The sequence below is a fragment of the Diadema antillarum genome, unplaced genomic scaffold (genome assembly GCF_040938485.1).
Source record: "Diadema antillarum isolate AM-2024a unplaced genomic scaffold, OU_Dant_1.0 seq00002270_RagTag, whole genome shotgun sequence".
Lineage (NCBI taxonomy): Eukaryota > Metazoa > Echinodermata > Echinoidea > Diadematoida > Diadematidae > Diadema > Diadema antillarum.
This window is the reverse complement of record NW_027272898.1, coordinates 31,824-51,553: the sequence shown is the minus strand read 5'-3', so window position 1 is coordinate 51,553 and position 19,730 is coordinate 31,824. Positions and strand designations below refer to the sequence as shown.

General features: G+C 38.1%; 1 protein-coding gene across 1 annotated transcript in view; it reads right to left on the bottom strand.

The window, feature by feature from the left end:
* Positions 1-16,537, bottom strand: part of LOC139714437 (calcium-activated chloride channel regulator 1-like) — a gene marked incomplete at its 5' end in the record, with an annotated part of 30,916 nt that extends 14,379 nt beyond the window's left edge. The window contains 4 exons of the mRNA XM_071626143.1: positions 1,524-1,751; positions 8,552-8,788; positions 13,483-13,778; positions 16,447-16,537. Of these exons, the coding sequence (XP_071482244.1) occupies positions 1,524-1,751; positions 8,552-8,788; positions 13,483-13,778; positions 16,447-16,537 (852 nt within the window). The remainder of the gene's footprint in view (positions 1-1,523; positions 1,752-8,551; positions 8,789-13,482; positions 13,779-16,446) is intronic.
* Between the last annotated feature and the right edge of the window lie 3,193 nt (positions 16,538-19,730).

Genomic DNA, 19,730 nt, shown 5'->3' with positions numbered 1-19,730 from the left:
AGAGAATCTAAGCATTAATGAACATGCTTGCATCGATTTGGCATTTGATTACTTGAATATAAGAACGGCCTAAGTCCAAATTTAGCTATCATCTTCGGGGACCCCTTGCTAAGTAATTGCAAACACAAATGATCATTTCAATGACTGGTTTACATTTCAACTTACAGACTTATGTACATAACATTGCTATAACTGAAAAATACAAAACAAGCTACTTCGTATACGTTTTCGAAAATTTTCTCTAATGGACTCTCTTATATTGAGAAATTCATTCGTTAACAGTAAGTTTGCTAATTATTAAGATTCCCCAGGAAGTTTTGCAGATAGAATCATAATAATTCTTCCCGACGAAGGGGGGGGGGGGGGAGGGAACCAGTGACCCTTGATCCAATCATGAGCACTATAGCCATGACCCCCCCCCCCCCTTCCCCCGGCAGCTCCTTCACACCAAACAATACAAAATTGTTCCGCAGCCCCTGGTTCCAACCGAGTACTGGGATGGGTACCCATCACAATTCCCATCAAATTCGTGTCTGTATAGGTCTCATCATGCGCATCTGGATTGTAGGAGTCATCATTATTTTTTCGTTTTCAATCAGTTTTGTTTTATCTGGTGGAAATTTAACGGGCGGTAAGGACATTCCAGACAGCAAGAATTGAATTGAAAACATAAAGTATAATATCTAAAAAAGGAATCAATCATTAGTTTCTCATTCTGGGATGTATTAAGAAGTGCTCTGATTTGTATTTCATTCGAATGACAGAAAGTTTTGAGTAGATTATTATCATTATACAATGCAGGGTGCTACAGTCATAAGCACTTGCCCGATTGCCCGGGGCAAGTGAAAATCAAATTCGGGCAAGTGTTTTTGAACAATGACAACAAATGCTTGCCCGAATTGGGCAAGCAAATAGTTTTGAAGCCACCTCTTTTTCACTAATATTCCCCCAGCAAACCCACAAAGTCAACCATACAAATCCCAAAGACAATGGCTGTTTAGTGATTCAGCACATTTTATATTTCATTTCAGCAACTTTCCAACACTTATTTGAAGAAGCCCCAATGCAATGCAACAGTAACACTTGATCGGACCAAATTTGTACTCCATTGTGAGCGTGCAAATCACTGTGGGCGGTTTATTCAAATGATTATGCTTTATTGAGCCCTTGACTAACACATGATTTTCTATATTATTTCCTTACATGTTAGACTTTCTTTTTGGGCAAGTAAAATTAATATTCGAGCAAGTGTTTTGCAGCAAATTTGAAAATCTGCTTGCCCGACCGGGCAAGTGGCAAAACAAAGTTATATAGTACCCTGCAATGTATTATTTAGTTGATCTCCACAATGGGACCGCCACGCTGTTACTGGAAACAAAGGGACATACTCCTCTGTACCTTCTGCTTTTTTCTCAGCTATTCGACATAATATTGAAATAAAGTTTGAAAGAGACATCAAAGAGATATTCAACCATATATCCGTAATGACTTTGGCTGCAGAGGTAATTATTGTTGGTTAATACCTCAATGCTTTTTTGTATTCCATTGCTGATCGATGTACCGCCCCCACTGGTCGGGGGCAGTGAATTCACCAGGCTTTCACGCGTTTGGTCGTCGAGGATTGGTGTGAGCTGAGCGCCCACAGTAGCGCTGCTGTCGAAGTACACGATGCCCAGTCGACTCTTAAGCGGAATGACATTTCGAATGTATTCAGTAGACGCTGAAATCACTTTGATGAAACGTTCGTTTCCCTACCGCAGATGAAAAGAATACAGCAGAAAGAATTCAGGAGAATACATGACCAAAGGATATAGACCGATTCAAGCGACTGTTCATGGAAGTGCGCCCTCTTAAGGCGACGCCATAACTGGGGGCCAACCAGGCCGGGTCGGCAAGCGCCGTGCGTGCGTGGCAAGGGTGCCAGCGGCAGCCAGTGCTTTTACCACCCGGCGCCAGCCGGCCAGTTGCTAGTTATCTCTGGCGCTGGCAGCAATCGACGCATTTGGCTTTGTGACAACTAGAGTCTACTTTTTTTCGCCAGCTAATTAAAAAATAAAAAATAAAATCAAACAACCTATACCGACTACGAGCGAATGGGTAGATGGCATATACGGCTGTAGCCAAAACTTGAAATTTAAGGTAAATATCGGTACGATTCGTGAGTGTTTGTAGACTTTATTTCTTTTGGCTTTGCGATGACTTGGGTACTCGCGTGTAAGCCCCATATAGATCTATTCACATTTGTGTAAGAGGATAAAAACACCTCTGACCTGGGGAGAACTATGGCTAGGCGCAGGCAGACGTCTTGCTAGTAAGCCTAGCCTGTTGAGAAGTTAACTGATATAATTAAATACAAATAATGAATCAGAATCTTGAGCTAGATATGGCGCTATAAATAGCCATATCACTAACGTTAGTTAATTTAAACCTTTTTGGGCTTTAGCTTTGCCTTTTCTCGGGCCAGCGGGGTAGAATCTGTCTAACGTTTTTTTTAGATCTTGTCTAGAATTCTAGGCAACAGTCCAGACTAGATCCAGACCCGTCTAGACCTATTGACTTCTAGAACCCTAGCTGTATAGCTACATCCTATATCATTTTCGGTTGTCACTAACTTCCGGCAAGCCTAACTAAGGTGTAAACCAAACGGAAGGCAATTCTAGGCGTAATCGTTTCTAAGCCGTATAAACTTAAAAAGTTGATTTACGTCGCCTGATGTCAACAACCAAAATTTCTACTGTTTAGGTCTAAGTATAACCTTCCATTTATTGATGTACTCGCGCTAGCCTAAAATTTTATTCTATAAAAGTGATTTTCAAATCAAACTGTCTTAATATGATTATAAAACGGATGTTTGCCACCATTCATGGCAGTTTAATATTTAGGCCAAAAAAAAAAAAAAAAAAAGAGGTTGTATTGGCGTAACATGAGATTTTCAAATAGGGTCGGTCGGGCGGATTTTTTTTTTTTTTTTTTTGCTACCCTGCATTTTACGTGTATAACTCGTGCTCAGTAAACAGTTACAACTGCTTTACCGTATGTGCTGTGTTCATCTATTCTACAAATCATTTATGAGGCCGATATTACTCGAATTATACCCCTTCACAGAATTTAAAGATGTTGAAATCCCTATCCTGAATGTTTTCACTTCATATTTTACAATTTTGACTTAGATAAGATAGATGCAAATTGACCCATATGTACGATCTTTTCATCGCACACGGCGATCTCTATTACAGTCCCACATATACAGATTCGTGTAACACAAGAAACCTATGGCAAAACTGTGCACAATATATTGCAGTCTGAATGCTAAGTATACACTGTGTAAATCTTGATAGAGTACGCGTCCGTGTTGGAAACAGATGACGTACTGATCAAGCGAGGCTATGCGAGGCGCTAGCGAGATCTCTCCCTCGTACATCCGATGTCCCCAGAGCCGTTTCCACTTCCGGGTTTTTTTGCGATCGTGATCGCAGTCAAGAAGATACTTGATATCGATAGCAAATTAAATAACAGAAAAACATAGGGTCGGCGGAATTTGTAGGGTCGGGCGGGTTACGCCAATACAACAATTTTTTTTTTTTTGGCCTTATAAGTATCACTTTATGAAAAATTAATTCAGATTCAGAGTTTCAGGCCAAAATTTAATACAGCTGTATGGTCAATTCAATGCTGAACACTTAGTGAAGAAGTAAAGACAATATAAGAATTTAACACATCTTGAAACATTTATTTAGCTGTAGTGTAGGCTTCAAAATGTTTGTCATAATAATGTAGTATAGGGCCTAGCCAGGAAGTGTATTCTAACTTTGGTAAGTACTGCACCAAGCATTTAAAAAAAAAAAATCAGTGAATTATCAAAATCTTTGATCTGAACTTGTCTTCTAAAATGAACAACTTTATTTTACGAATATGCGTGAAAGCCTAATTAAATAGAGAGTCTAGTAGGCATAGGCCAAAGTTTGTTTCGAAAATCTGTGTATTTTTCATATCGCTGTATTTCACTAAGTGTATAATTCATCATGCGTCAGTGGTGTCTGAATTTCACACACTGACGAGCAGCTTCCATTTCCGGTTTTCTGTTATTTGTGCACCCAACAACTGCACAATATATATATATATATATATATATATATTCCCCCTGATCCTTCCTTTGAAGCTTTCATTGTAGATCAATATGTCTGAATCACTCAATTTGTCCACAAGAAAGGCATTAAAAGCCGCTGAATGACTTTTCCCACATTGAGTAAACAATCACAATATTAGCGCGGCGGTCGCCGGCCGCGGCGCAGCGGCCAGGCCCGGCTAACTATGCGCGATGGGTACGCTAGGCTGCTGAGCTGCAAGTGCAACTCGCTGGGTATCTAGCTCGCTGGAAGCCCCCCGTTGGCCCCCAGTTATGGCGGCCGTTATAGCGCCGCTAGCGGCGGTAGGTGAATAGGCTATCGAAATTGAATCGGTCTATAGCACACACAAACACACCTACACCCCCCCCCCCCCCCCCACACACACACATATTTTCGATACTACTATTGTCCTTATGATAAGACACGTGATACGTGTACGTGAGTGTGGGCGTTTATTTGTATACCCAATTCACGCATCATCGCTATTTCATTTCGTATGTGAATATGCAAACATATAAGATATTAATGCCATAATTTTTAAGTGGTTTGCTATTTCCAAGATTGAATCAGACAATCCCTCATTTATATTATTCGCGGATGACTCCAATCTCTTCTACTCTCACCTTGACCACCCCCCCCCCAAATTTCGATAAGGACAGTAAATGATGAATTAAGATATATACATTGGATTCGCGCGAATAAATTATGAAAGACTAAATATATGTTTTTAGTAATTCTTTAGGCAGCCTCACAGGCAATACATGTATTACATTTGACACTATTAACCTACTGCCCCCCCCCCCAGGAAAAACGCAGTATCTGACATTTTTGTCGATTTTCACTTTTTTGCATAAATATAGTCAGTGGGCAATCCTTGTTCATATGCTATGACATATTCAGTTTTTTGAAAAAAATGTTAGGAAAGCTACTTTTCCGTAACTGCCAAACGCAGTCTATACATGATGAATATTTCCTCAAGGAAAAACGCACTATCTAGTCTTGATTACCAGACACTGTTATTTATATATGCTAATACTTTGCCTGTTTTTCTGTAATTTGAACGTAAATTACTTTCTTTAGATATACTTGCTCAAAAATGAAAAATGATATTCAAAATATCTGAACGAAACAATAATGATTAGTAAATATCTTGATGCGATCGTGAAACACAGTATACTCTTTGGTTAATCAAAGAGTATAGTTATCTATGCGTAGCTTCTATACTCTTTGCTGTTAATGACAGCTGCTGCATGCAGTCAGCACAGGGCCCGGCTAGTCAGCATGTACGGTATACTTGGATTAAAACAAAATGTTGTCGCGGGGAAAATTACTCGTGAGCCTAGCCCTCAAGAAAAATTTACCTGCAGATAATGAGTAAGTTATTCAAAACTATTTCAATATTATTTTTATTATAACTTATTAACTTGTTGTGAAGTAACTTTGTTAGGCCTAGACCCTAGTCAAAAAATCCTCAGGCTCCGAGTCCGAAAGTTTCCGCGAAAGGCTACATAGATCTACAGACTAATAAAATTGTCTAGCGAGTAGAGTCTTGCGTCTCTTTTCTAACGTTTTAGCAGATTGTTGCTGCTTCTTCCTCCCTGTAAGTTACAAGAAACATGCACGTGTATTAGCATAAAAAAAGCAGTCACATCTTGCTCAAAAAATGTCTAACTTACTCCCTAAAAAAAAATCGAGTGAAAAAATTTCACTCTAAAAAGAGTGAATACAAAAAAAGAGTGAATTTCGAGTGAAATTGGAGTGAATTTTGAGTGAAAATGCTCATTTTCACTCATTTTGGAGTGACGTCAGGGATCACTCCAAAATCTTCGAGTGATCCCTGACGTCACTCCAAAATGAGTGAAAATGAGCATTTTCACTCAAAATTCACTCCAATTTCACTCGAAATTAACTCTTTTTTTGTATTCACTCTTTTTAGAGTGAAAATTTTCACTCGATTTTTTTTAAAGAGAGTACGTCGCTAGACTAACTTAGACTTAGAGTAGATCTATGGCCTCTGATTCTTAAGTTAGACAGATGTATCATGTAGTCTAACTAATAAACTTAAATAACTTAAGAGTGACGCATGCAAATTTAAGGGCAAAAAGAACAATTTGAATCTCGATGCACCTATAATTTTAAAGACTGCTCCTCTTTTGATAAGATCTAGGACTAGAATAGGCCTAGGGCAGGCCTGTTTATAAAAACTAAGAAGTCTAGAACAAAACTTAGAATCTTAAATCTAGTGTCAATGTTCAATTATCTACTCCATACCATACTGTCTTAAAATTAAATAGCGGACAATAGATTATGTGAAAAATAGGTAAATGGACAAAAATAGAGACAGTTAAAACTAAGTTGTATTTTAATTCCTATCTAGACCCTATAGTGAGACTGGGTTGCGTAAAATGCATGCATGATCCCATGCTGCATGCTACAACTTATAAGTAAAAAAGTTACATTACAAATTTACATGACATAAAAAACTTTGGTTCGATCCAGAAGGAATATGCCTAGAGTGCGGATGTAACTTCGATCTAGACCTATACACAAGATGTATTTTTTTTTTAATTAAAGAGTCTTGTCTCGTGTAAACTAAACTATCTAGGCTATTTTTTTTTTCTGTCAGTATCGGGCATGTATAGCCTGAGGCTGTAGACTAGTGTAGCCTGGTAGCCAGCCTAGAATAAACGATATATAAAAACTACTGTAGTCTAGATCGATCTAGGTCCAGACATCCGATTTAAATTTATTTTGGTCTAGACTAGTACTACTAGAATCTAGATCTATCTGGTCTAGACTAAAATATATTTAAGTCTAGATCAATAGATGGGATGTCTGGACCTAGATCTACACTAATCTTGATATGGTGTATCTAGGCTGGCTATACCTGTATGTCTGATAACTGATACTGATAGTAAAATATCAAATAGCCTAGTCGGGGGGGGGGGGGGGGGAAGGCATTATCCACTCTATCTTGGCACAGAAATGAACGTTTGCATTTCAAGCATAATGAAGAAAATTTTTGTAAGGAATATTTAACAAAAAAGCTTAGTGTTTCTTATTTACAGTGCATGGTTTACCATTGTTGTACCAAGTTTGATGAAAATTCGGTCAGGGGCTCTCAAGATATAGTGTTTACGGTGTGAAAATAGCCCTTTTTTGACAAAGTTTGTTGACCTTTGAACTTGGGTGGGTCTCGGTCAAAATCTAATAAGTTCATTTATTCCTGGTAGAGCATCTCTGTGCCAAGTTTGGTGAAAATCTACCAAGGGGTTTTTGAGATATCATGTTTACAAGAATCTTGTATGGACGGACGGACGGACGGACGGACAGACAGACGGACGGCTGGACGGACAACTAGAAACATAATGCCTAACGGGGCTGAGGCATAAAAATAGATGAACTATTGAATTGAATTGAATTGAATAATTCCACAATGAAGGAATTTTTCAACAGAATATATTTTCCAGGGGCTTTGGCAAAAATATAAAATGGTGAATATCTCGGTTTTTGAGAAATAGAGCTGAATGTAGATACTGCGTTTTTCGTTGAGGGGTGGGGGCAGCCTAGGAGAAATTTCTTTCATGAAACTTTTAGGTTTACCTTTTTTGGCACCCGAGAAAATACTGATGCTTTTTTTATTACAAAATTTTGAAAATAGAATATTTGTATCTATTTCAACATGGACAGTTTATGTTAAATTTTAATAACAATCAATTACGAAAAATATTTTACCATTTATTTCATCGAAATAGTCATGTACAGAATATTATCACACCTGGCGATCACAGAGAATTCCATTTCCCCTTAATGAGAACTGTGCATGCCCAAAATACAGGACCAAGATGCTGGGATAGCTTAGATAAGAGTTTGCCAGACACTAACGACAATATTTTTCAGCTTGTACTTCTTCACTTTTGCTTGACTTCTTTGTATTATGTTTCGCCTTTTGTTCGATGAAAATAAAGTAAGTAAATTAATTCGTTGTTTTTTTCTACTTGGTATTTCAATTTGAAGTGATTCCAGAAAATGACATGACTATCCCAAATCTATCCGCACCCAATCGACTGATTTTTATGTACATTGAATGTATTAATTAAAATTAATTGATCAATTACTTAATCAATTACTCATAATCAATTAATGAATCAATTTTGATGATTGATATTGATTACTCTCTCTCTCTCTTTTTTTTACAAACTATCTAATTAATTGATACAATTATTTATCTGTTGATTCAGTTATTTAGTTCCCTTTATTCTTTCTTTATTATTATTTCAATCGTTAATGTATTTATTTTATATGTTACCCTTTCCGGGACTGAATCAATACCTTTGTTCCTTCCCTCTTTGTATCCGTTCGTGCTCGTTTATTGATTAATATTCGTCTTACACCAACCTCAATTAAAAATGCATCACACTCACCGACATGCTGCCACTTTTGTCGAGAACGAGAACGACGCTACGAGACAGTGGTGCTTGGATGACAGTAAAGATGGGTTTAGTGTTCGTCACCACCTGTGGGCCGTTTTCGAAATCGTTTGTTTTTTCCCTCATCACCGTCCAGGCAGCGAGGTTTCCGCATCGCTTGTTTTGAAGATTTAACGCCTCCGCGTTGTGGAAATTCGGGCTCTCTGGATCATCGTCGCAAAATTCGTTAATCTAATGTAATAGTAATAGTAATAGTAATAGTAATAGTAAAATAATAGTAATAGTAATAGTAAAATAATAGTAATAGTAATAGTAATAATAATAGTAATAGTAGTAGTAGTAGAAGTAGAGTAGTAGTAGCAGTTGTAGTAGTAGTAGTAGTAGTAGTAGTAGAAAGAACAATAAAATTAGTGGCGTATCAACACCATGCATTGTTATCATACTCATGGTTATCCATAAAGTATCTTCGTTTGGGGTTTGGTTTGTGGTGTAATAGAATTGGGAAAAGATTCCGCACTGTGCGGGGACCGTTTTACATTTTTAGTACTTCTGCGGGTATACGTATAAAGTCAACCTATAAAGAGATCGCCACAGGAAGAAATGAAGAGGGGGGGGGGGGGTTAAGTGATATACGCCTACAGCCATGTGTAGTCTGGCTTCCAGACCTTCTGCCTGAATGTACTATTTTGTTTCCCCGATTTTCCCGGAGTACTAACGCCCTCTAACGACGAAAGAAGGTTGAACTGGATGGTTTCACTAATCTCTATTGTATACAAATAGTGAATGGTCACGAGTGCGATGGTATACAAATAATGAATGTTTATGAGTGCAATGGACAGAATATCTTGTGAGGTGAAAGATGAAATGAGTTGAATGGATCAAAGATTTCATCTTTCACCAAATGAAATATTCTGTCTATTGCACAAATGAAAAACAAAGTATTATTTGTTTTATGTAACGCCTAAAATAGAACCTTGTCATTTGATGTTTTAGTAAGTTAGAAACGAGAGAGAATCTGAAATGTAGAGAGCACTCACTGAGCGTTTTACGCTAGCGCGCTGTGGCATACACACACTGCAAACGCAAGCGTTTGGAGCCACAATTGCACGGATGATGACGTCACAGTGAAATCTGCTAAATGATCAATGTCAAACAACCAATCAAATTACAACGATCTATTTAGGCGTTGTATAATAACTATCGTTACACAGAGACCAGTAGACGGTTTGCCTTCGGCAAAACCGGCGACTTGTCGCCGCGAAGGTACCTTTTTGTGGAAGGGACTACACAGTTGTTGACAGTAATAGCAATGAGAAGAAATAAAATGCATAAACATTGAGCGAAGTGGGAGGGGAACACAGCTAAGGCTTTGATTAGGTTATTAATCTGTTTCTCTGATTTTATTTCTTATCTCACAATTGAGTCATGTGAGATATGCTGCAAGGATGTTGTAATACACTTTCTTTTCTTTTAATTTCGCTCTTTATACCAGTCCTACGTTGTATGTTGTATGTTTGAGCGAGCGTTTCCGTGTTTGAGTGTGTGTGTGTGTGTGTGTGTGGGTGGGTCGGATGCAGAGGTTGTGTATCGGGGGATGCGCCGTTGCCAGGTCCCGACGGAACAAAATCACCAAAAGGCATGTGAAGAATCACCAAAAATCATTAAAAAATCACACAATTTTGAAAAGTGTGGCTTAGACTTCAACTTCATGACAACCACAAACTGATTCATGATTGTAAATGCTAATAATCTTAATAAACTTCCATCGAGCACTCTGCACGATTGCACTGCGCCAGTCTCGGTGCAATATATTGCAGAACACGTACAGCGTTGTAGTAGTCAAACGCAGTAAATGCGAAACGTGTAGGATGTGTTTGGGTAAAACCTTTTAGTATGTGTGTGTGTGGTTTTTGTGTGTGTGTGTGTATGTGTGTGTGACAAAAGACACACATGTTATGTTTCGACAGGAAATTGCAATGTAGTGTGTGGGGAAAACTTTGGGGAAAGAGCATTTTTGTTTGTATTTATTACGATTATTTTTTGTTGGTTCTGAAATCACTAAAAATTTACCAAAAATCACCAAGTATTGTTTTGGTTGGTAGGCTAAAATTTTAGCACCAAGGGTTTTATTTTTCTGGGGCGGGAGGGGGTGGGGAATTAAGGTAAGATTAGGGAATAGGTAGGTTAAGGGCGATAAGAGATGGAATGTTAGGGTGGGGCGTACATAAAGGGCAGATCAATTAATTAATGATAAGGAAAGATTGATTTTTGTATATGTTATGGGGGATGGGAAATTGGGGATTTTATTGCAAAATATTTCATTCATATGCTTCTTGTGTACTTATTGAGAAGAGATATTATGCTTTGTATATTTGAAAACTGGTACATTATTTTGTTTACATGAACTTTAAAGTAGAATGATTTACGTGTACTCCTTCACAGGAAGTGTTGTGTTGTGAGTATATATATATATATATATATATATATTATTATTATTATTTTTATGTTTATACAATATATGTGAATATATATATATATATATATATATATCTATATGAGGAGTTTGTTCGGAAAAACCGATAAGTCCATATTTGCCAAATGGAGATATTTGCGATTAAAGGTCAAGAAAAATAAAGAGAATAATAAGAACATTTTTGCTTCTTTTGACCATAACTTCAAAAATGTACCTTTATATGTAGTGACCAATACATCATTTAAAAGGTATTATTTTGTACTTTATGACAGAGACCGTACTTCAAAATCTTCAAAAATGGACTTATCGGTTTTTGCGAACAAACTCTTCATATATGTATATATATATATATATATATATATATATATATATAATACAAATATTTATATACGATATATAATATATCAAGTGTGGATATATAACAAGCAGGTTAGTTTTGAAATCCGTCCGACCAGGAGCAGACGTATACCCTTGTGTGTATGTCTGCTTTAGAAACGGATTTTAATCTAACACCACATCGCATCCCGGTCACTGATGAAGAATGCGATGACTAACCTGTTTGGTGTCTTGTTTCTAAATCATGCGCTTTCGATCCTCGCCAGGATAAAGCGTTTTTAGATCTATTGCCATTTTTATACAAATGATGCACAGGATAGAGTGCGTTAGTGGAGGCGTATAGCGCACTCGAGGGTATTTACAATTGTGAAACATGCACTACATTGTAAATACCCGAGAGTGAGCTACGCCTCCACTAACGCCACGAAATAATCCTGTGCATCATTTGTTTTATAAAATGGGTCGAAAATTCGCAAACTAACAGCATTTTCAGCGTTTTTCACGTACCTTTGTGGGTCAAGACGTCCGAAGATGTTCGTCCCAAACATTTACGCACGTCGCACTCGGAAATCCCGCACATACAGTATAAGTATGATGGGGGTTGGGTTTCCGGACACTTAAGTTCCCGCATGAAAACTTATTTATTTTACATAGAATATGCACCCTTTACCTTAAAGACTTGATATAGACTCCTCATATAGGCCTACTAGACAACATACTCTGAAAACGGCGTGAGAATTAACCTGCTAAATCGTTGGTTGCCCTTCAAAGTGACTCCATGTACGCGTCCGGTCCCACAACGCTTGGTCTACTGTACTGTACAAAGTGTACGTAAGAGTATACGTACGCCCAAGGCACGCCACACATGTTATGCACAAGGGAAGAAAGGCCGGCCGGCCGGCAGCCCGAACTAGAAGTTGTTTACAGGATTGACAGCGCGTACTGTATGCATGCAATTCAAAGGAGCCGCCGCGCGCACGGACGATCGGCAATAGGATTTAACACGCAGTGCGATGGGACTAGAATAACCAAAGCACACGTGACTCATTTCAGCGCTTCCTATTGGCTACATTCTTGAACCCATTTTATAAAGGTTTTTATCACATTCACTTCTGTTCGTTTTTGATCAGTGACTACCAGGAAAAGCTGGATGACTATCAGGTAAAGTCTGATTGACTACGGGAAAGACCGTTGACTATCAGGAAAGTCTGATACAGTATTCCATCATGGACAAGGCACGATTACTAGCTGGGATGTCTCTATGGGGGCCGGAGGTGTGAGGTTGCGTCAGTGAAGGACAAGATTTGGTGGGTCTCTGATCCGTTTATCTTCATGATAGTAAATCGGAGCATGACGTTGGCAAAAGTCCATTGAAAAGTTATCAGGGATTCTCTTTTTTTTTTTTTTGGTCATTTTTTAAAACACTGAATTCATCCTTTCATCTTTGGCTCTTCATGGAGGGAACCAGTCCATTGATGCCTAACGCGCACAGGCACACTGCGCGGTTACCATGCACTGTGGCCACAACTACCAGACTAGACGCATTCCATCACAAGCAGGTTAGTTTTGAAATCCGTCCGACCAGCTTGAGCAGACGTATACCCTTGTGTGTATGTCTGCTACAGAAACGGATTTTAATCTAACACCACATCGCATCCTGGTCGCTGATGAAGAATGCGATGACTAACCTGTTTGATGTCTTGTTTCTAAATCATGCGCTTTCGGTCCTCGCCAGGATAAAGCGTTTTTAGATCTAGTGCCATTTTAGGTTTTTATCACATAAATATATATATATATGTGAATATTGTACATGTGTTTATTTGAACATTCAAGTAGAATGATTTAGACCTACTGTACTCTTTGACAGAAGATATTATGTTTTGTATATTCATTTGTTTATTCAAACATTTAAGTGGAATGTACAGCAACGAATGTATTCGAAATAAAACAAAAATGTGGAGGAAAAGAGAGTGTGTGTGTGTGTTTGTGTGTGTGTCTGTGTGTCTGTGTCTGTGTGTACCAACTGCCCTCTACAGGTTCATTATATACCAGAAATACATGAGAACATCTTGTGAATATTGAAATACGGGGAGATTACTAACAGATGTCCACTCACGGTAGGAATGTGAAAATCCTTGGTTCCGAAGAGGAGTGATGAAGTAGCATTCTGTCCACCAACAGGGACGAAGCGACACTCAGTTGGATATCCAATGTTGTTCCCATCTCCATAGTTGCATGGAGTGTTGTCCGGCCACATTACCTCGCCTTCTATGTTCGCCGAACAACGCGCCCCGATCGAACGGCCACCGGCATCGCACGCCGGTACAACGCCAGCTTTGCTTAGCGCGGCGTCGTAATGTTCCTCGAACAAACCCCATCGAAAATACGCCCAGATTCTCACCAGGACGCTCTCTGCAGAAAGTAAACAATGTGGACAGTGATACGAGGACTCCTGTATGCACTACGTGATCATTAGCGTTTTGACGGCGATATTTGCTGCGACCAACATTGCAAAATAAAATGTGGTTATCCTGTCATCACATCACTTAGCCTCCCATACCAGCACACGCATGTTCACAAAATAGCCTTGTTTTCAGATGGTTTTTACCGCGTTTCCCTATATTTAATTCGCTTATCCCAATATTATTCATGATCTTACCGTGCCATGGATCAAGATATTCGTCTTGTTAGGTGATATGCTAACGGCGTGTCACCTAGTGTTTGCTCGAAATTCCCATTTCTTTCTGACGAATTTTGAGAACAAAATATCTCAATAATGACTTGACCAATTCACATGAAATGTTCAGTCATCATATCTCATAACAATATCTGAGTTCAGTAACATTTTCATGACGACAACTTATCTGTGACGTCATCTAAGCGCCATTTTGTGATTTTCAATGATCGATCATAACTTCATAACTAAATGCTATTTCTTTACCATTTTCTGTAGACATAAAGTTCAAGTCACGTCTGATCGTCCTGTACTATGCTAATTACCCAGGTCATCATGACGCGCGCGTAAGTGCGCGTCATTATTTTAATATGCTCAAATCGACATCCCAACGGGTTTTCTCGAAGTTTCAGACAGTTCTAAGCACCTTTACCTCAGCTGATTTTTCTCCATTTCCTCTGAAACCTAAGTATGTTGTAGCTGAGACAATAAGCTGCAGTAATCATGTGTTTTATTTCTTTTAAATCTCCTCATGAGGTTGACAATTTTGCAGCTGCAAACTGAAAATGAGAATCGTATGTGGACGAAATGATTCCTTATTTATCTTTCACATATAAGCTTACGTTCCACGTACTTTTCCTGCGAGACGTATAGCTGAGAGGTTAAAGGCGCCATCTCTGGCGCCAGAGACGTAAGGTTGCACACGTGCTGGTTCGAACCCCACAAGACGACGAAACAAGATACCTCTCCTCTTTTACTTTTTTTTAATGGGGTAATTCCACGTTCGTCCATGTAGAAATCACGTTCTCATGTAATCGCACCCATACGCACGCACACACACACACACACACACACACACAATATCCCTTTGTTTTGTGTTGGAGACTACATTGCTTCGACTGCTGCAAAGTTTTGCAGGCTTATAGAGTTTGTCTAACTGATCATATTATATAATGACGACAAGATGAGACATAGCCCTCTTGGTTATGCAAATAATGGTCAAAGTTTATATTTGAATATGCAAATGTTAAAGTGAAGGTGACTCTGAAAAGACTTTATTGCCATGTTTGATTTCTGTATTTTTTTTAATTTTGAAGACCTATTGGTAAATATTCAGTTACATAGCTTGTCTAATCGACTTTCTTGCACACGCCGACACACGCATGAAATTTCCACTTGGTTGCATGACAGAAACAATTTGATCTGAATGAACAAGTGCAAGTAACCAGTATATACAATATAAACACAGAATATGTTTTTTATGTTCATTACTGATTTTATCTCCAATTTTCATTTTTTTCCTCATATGCCATGTGCCATTTTTTTAAGTCTCAGGCAAACTTTTCTGACTCAGCCAGTGCAATACTGCCCTACACAATAGTGCAATACCCGCCTTCTTATGTTCTGTGTTATGTGATCTGTGATATATGATTTTTTTTTTCATCTTTATGTTTGAACAATTGTTTTGATATATGAACTCAATGTTTCAAGTAACAATGAAGGATTTTTTGGGGGGATGAATGTGATATTGATTATTGTTATAGTAATAATGTAAACAGGGATTTTGTTGTAATGATATTAAAATGTGTGGTTATGATAATGATAACTAGTTTTGGATATTGTTAGTGAATTAAATGAGGTTGAAGGGAAAAAAGTTAAAGTTGGATAATGTAAAGCTAAAAAAAAAAGGAGAGAGAAAATGAAGAATAAGAAGAACACAAAAAGAAGAGAAAAAGGAAAATAGAGGAAAATGAGAAAGAAGTTGAATTTACAGGTTTTTTTTAAGTAATCGTGATTATTTATGGCAATGAGAATAGTGATGTTAGAAATTTTACATGTATAAAATGTGTTTGTTTCGTTTTAAATGTTAATATTGTGTAACGAATACGTTTGATTTGTTTTTTTCATTCTATGTATTTATAGAATCTTGTCCATATTTTATAGTAATCGTGCTTATTTCTGTAAAATGTCTGCAATCCAGCCTGCGGGCTGCAGTGGACATTATTCAATAAAATACCCTTTCAATTTCAATTTCAATTTCAATTATGTAGGATTGTATAAAGAACTGGACTTCACGAATGTATCTTAATATAACTTCAAGTCGCTATTTTACATCATTTTCGTTGTCGTTCACCTGTGACCGATATCTGATGAACCCCAGCGTATCACCTGACTCATCTTCAGTGACGAGTTTCATATCTCGTCTAATATTTTTTTAAAACTTTTATCTCTTATATTTTTTCCCCTTCTCTCTTTCTGGCGATACAGGTGTATTACTCCTGGGAACTGATATTTGATTATGCGTTTGCAATTGAAAGGAAGGACACGGTTTCCATGGTAATCCATTGAGTATGGTTTACACATAACTTTTGAATATACGACTCAAACATCCAGCCTTTCACCTACCTGTGGGACCAAATCTTTTCTCGCGATAAAGCTTGTCGGAAATGTACGCAGGCGAGATGTGAGTCAGAATGCCCTGTTGGCCGCAGCCGAAAGGGTTTTCCACGTACGGCTCGTCGCCTCGTGGACTCCCGGAGTGCACGGCGATGTGAGCCGTTTCCATTGTCTCCGTCTTGGCGACGCCGTAGTGCTCCTGTGGAGACCACGTCGGGGGAACGAGGATCTTGATTTCTTTCCAATACACGTGTTGTCTGCCGGCGTTATACAGAAGTTCTGAAGCCGAAGTGTACATCTCCTGCAATATCATGATGTTGTCAGAAGTATAGGTGACAGGAGTAAGAGGACAGGAAAATGAGATGGAGAGGAGTACATAATTCTTTATAAAAAAGTAATGGATGGATGAAAGCTTGAAGGTATAGGGGAACACCTAATCGGAAGTACCAAATGGCACATGATTTGAGACCAACCCAAGGTCAGCGCCGAGAGGTAGAGGGAAATTGATATGTGAATGGGCCGGATGCATAAACGCTAGCAATTGCTTGTGCTAGCCTTTTACTCGAATCCGTATGCATAAAAACAAGCAATTGCTTGCGAGCAGAAGCTTTTGCTAGCAAGCACAAGCAATTGCTTAGAGACCAAGTATTTGCTTAAAAACGTATGCATAAAACATACCTTTTGCTGGTTCTTGCTAGCGATTGTTTACGATTTTCAAAGCTCTGTAAACTGAGCTTGAGCTTTTGCTTAACTATGGGACGTTCCCTTTTAAGTATCATTTTCATATTCATGAAAGAAAGACCACTCTTGTGCAGGAGTGGTATAAATCTACAAGAAATTACCCCTAAGTAGTGTAAGAAAAATTTTTAATTTGAACAACGGTAATATCCAGTAGTTAGCACGGAAAATGTGATGAAAAACAGGTAGGATATCTGACTTCGGTGGAGAGCAAGGAGACCTCTCTCCATGTGCGATCTGGCAGATCCGGGCTACTGTAAGCAGTGATGGGAAGCAGCCAGTAATACGTGTGTGTGTATAGATGTGTGTGTGCGTCTGTGTGTGCATTTATGAGTGTCATTTCATAGCTCTTCCAGGAAATGTTTTCGCACACATATGCCCTTTCAAGTACATGCTGCCACACTCGCCTTTGTTCTTGTGTTCGCACAGGCGTGACGTCCCTTTTGTTGAAAACGCAAGCAATTATTGCTTGTGCGGGACAAGCAAAAGGTATAAGCACAGGCAAAAGGTTATGTATATGGATTTAAGCAATTGCTTTAGTTAGCTAGACCTTTTGCTTGACGAGCTCGTGCTTTTGCCTGAAGCAATTGCTTTCAAGCAATTGCTTGTTTTATGCATTCGGCCCGATATCTTGTTATTTATTAGACATGCGTATTTCGTTCCAAATTATGACAAACTATGCCTAATTAATTGTTTTTAACAATATTATGTTAACATGCCACCATGATGCAGAGAAAAATTAAATAGGGAATAGGGAATACACAGTGTGCTCAGTACGAGTGGTTGTCTACGCTAATTATCACACGAGAACCCATTCGTCCACATGGATAAGAACAGAAGATTAATTGAAAAAAAAATGGTAGGAATTGAGGATTATTGAGTATCTTTTAACTTTTTACAGAGACTTTATCCGATTGTGACGCATCGTAATTTTTGAGCAAAGCATTCCATCAGTCTTATCCACTGAAAAATTCCGGCAAGACCCAGAGGTATACACAAGACAATCCAGCCCGTCTAGAAAGAGATCAACACTGGTTATGTGGCTATACCATGAATACTTATGGTTTAAATGTATCACTTGACATATAATGATATTTTAAGGAGCATGCGGAATAAGCAAATTTCACATAACAGAAAGGTACTTTAGTAGCTAAATATCCGAACTCCCTTGGCCTTCGAAGTCCAGCTTTCGATCAGTCAACAAGAAAAACAAAAACAAAAACAAGAAAATAAGCTCTGAATTTAGAACTAGAAAGGATGAAGAATTCGAATTTGTGAGAACGAACAAACTACAGTCATAAATTTCAATTAAAATTTAAATTACAATACGCGATTCAGTTACAACAATACAGACATGAGACGACAATACGGGGAAAGCTCAGAAAAAATATACGGATATATCTTATAAGAAAAAGAGTATCACTATAGAATGTACATACATTGCATATCATAATCATAACAACTGCAAATCACCCCTTCGTTTATGTGCTTTCCCAATTACTCAAACGTATTGTTTTATCACAACAATCTAAATACCCTCGTGAACACTGTTTCAACAAAGATTAATACTCAGTGGATCGGTTATTCCAAACTATGGAATATTCTCCCACGCCACCTCCAATATCAATCCTTAGATTCACTTAAGAAATCATTAAAATCATTAAAATCTCATCTATTTTAGTCGTTCATTTCTATTTTGTGCTGGAAAATGTTGTTCTCCTTGCTTTACTGTAATTCTGATGTAAGTATATTGTAAATCTAAATATCAATGATTCTTATTTCTCTATTTTTATTCTTTGCAATGCGCTTTGTAAGGACAAGAAGGAGGCGTTCAATAAATAAACTGATATGTTATTGATAAGATTAAAGAAACAAGTCAATGCTACTGAATCTTTAAAAAAGACTCGACAACCAAAGTATATGCTTTTGACAATACTCGGAAATATGTACACACAATTATCGTTTTCGATGACTCCATTAGTATTACATTTCAAATTTCATGGTATGACATGTGGCAGTAAACTGCCTCCAAAAGACAGTTTGTTAATATTAGGAAAACCTTTTTTTTTTTAAGATTGAGTAAATGAGGCTTGGATATTATATTCTATCTCAATTTTCATAAATGCTATAATCTTCATTGTTAGTGTTTATAACTATTGGGTCGAATCCATAAAACAAGCAATAGCTTGTAAGCAATTGCTTCAAGCAAAAGCGCAAGCTCGTCTAGCAAAAGGTCTAGCTCAAGCAATTGCTTAAATCCATATGCATAACCTTTTGCTTGTGCTGATACCTTTTGCTTGTCCCGCACAAGCAATTGCTTGCGTTTTCAATAAAAGGGACGTCACGCCTGTGCGAACACAAGAACAAAGGCGAGTGTGACAGCATGTATTTGAAAGGGCATGTGTGTGCGGAAACATTTCCTGAAATAGCAGAAGAGCTATGAAATGACACTCATAAATGCACACACAGACGCACACACACATCTATGAACACACGCTTACTGGCTGATTACCATCACTGCTTATATGGTAGCCCGATCTGCCAGATCGCACGTG